This window comes from Haliaeetus leucocephalus, unplaced genomic scaffold, assembly GCF_000737465.1.
Source record: "Haliaeetus leucocephalus isolate CR32 unplaced genomic scaffold, Haliaeetus_leucocephalus-4.0 Scaffold262, whole genome shotgun sequence".
NCBI classification, from domain to species: Eukaryota; Metazoa; Chordata; class Aves; order Accipitriformes; family Accipitridae; genus Haliaeetus; species Haliaeetus leucocephalus.
The window spans coordinates 8,753,693-8,753,927 of record NW_010972698.1 but is presented as its reverse complement, the minus strand read 5'-3'; the positions used below and the strand labels follow the sequence as shown (position 1 = coordinate 8,753,927).

The window sequence follows — 235 nt, the reverse complement described above, 5'->3', positions numbered from 1 at the left end:
GTCCTTGGCCGTCATCTTGCGGTACAGCCCCAGGCTGCCCAGGTACTCGTCCATGGCCACCTCGCTGAAGGACTTCTGCCCGAAGTACTTCTTCCAGCCCTTCTGCATCTTCCACGGGCGGCGGCAGCGGCGGCTGAAGCGGCAAAGGCAGAAGCGGGAGAGGGGGGGCTCCGCGCGGGGCGCGGCGCGGCGCGTGGCGGCGGGGCACGCGGCTGCCGCTAATGAGGGGCCGCAC

At 71.1% G+C, this 235-nt stretch overlaps 1 protein-coding gene across 1 annotated transcript in view; it reads right to left on the bottom strand.

Moving 5' to 3' along the window:
• Positions 1–235, bottom strand: part of ALG13 (ALG13, UDP-N-acetylglucosaminyltransferase subunit) — a 30,124-nt gene that overhangs the window by 25,849 nt on the left and 4,040 nt on the right. Inside the window, exon 5 of the mRNA XM_010569149.1 lies at positions 1–133. Within this exon, the coding sequence (XP_010567451.1) occupies positions 1–133 (133 nt within the window). The remainder of the gene's footprint in view (positions 134–235) is intronic.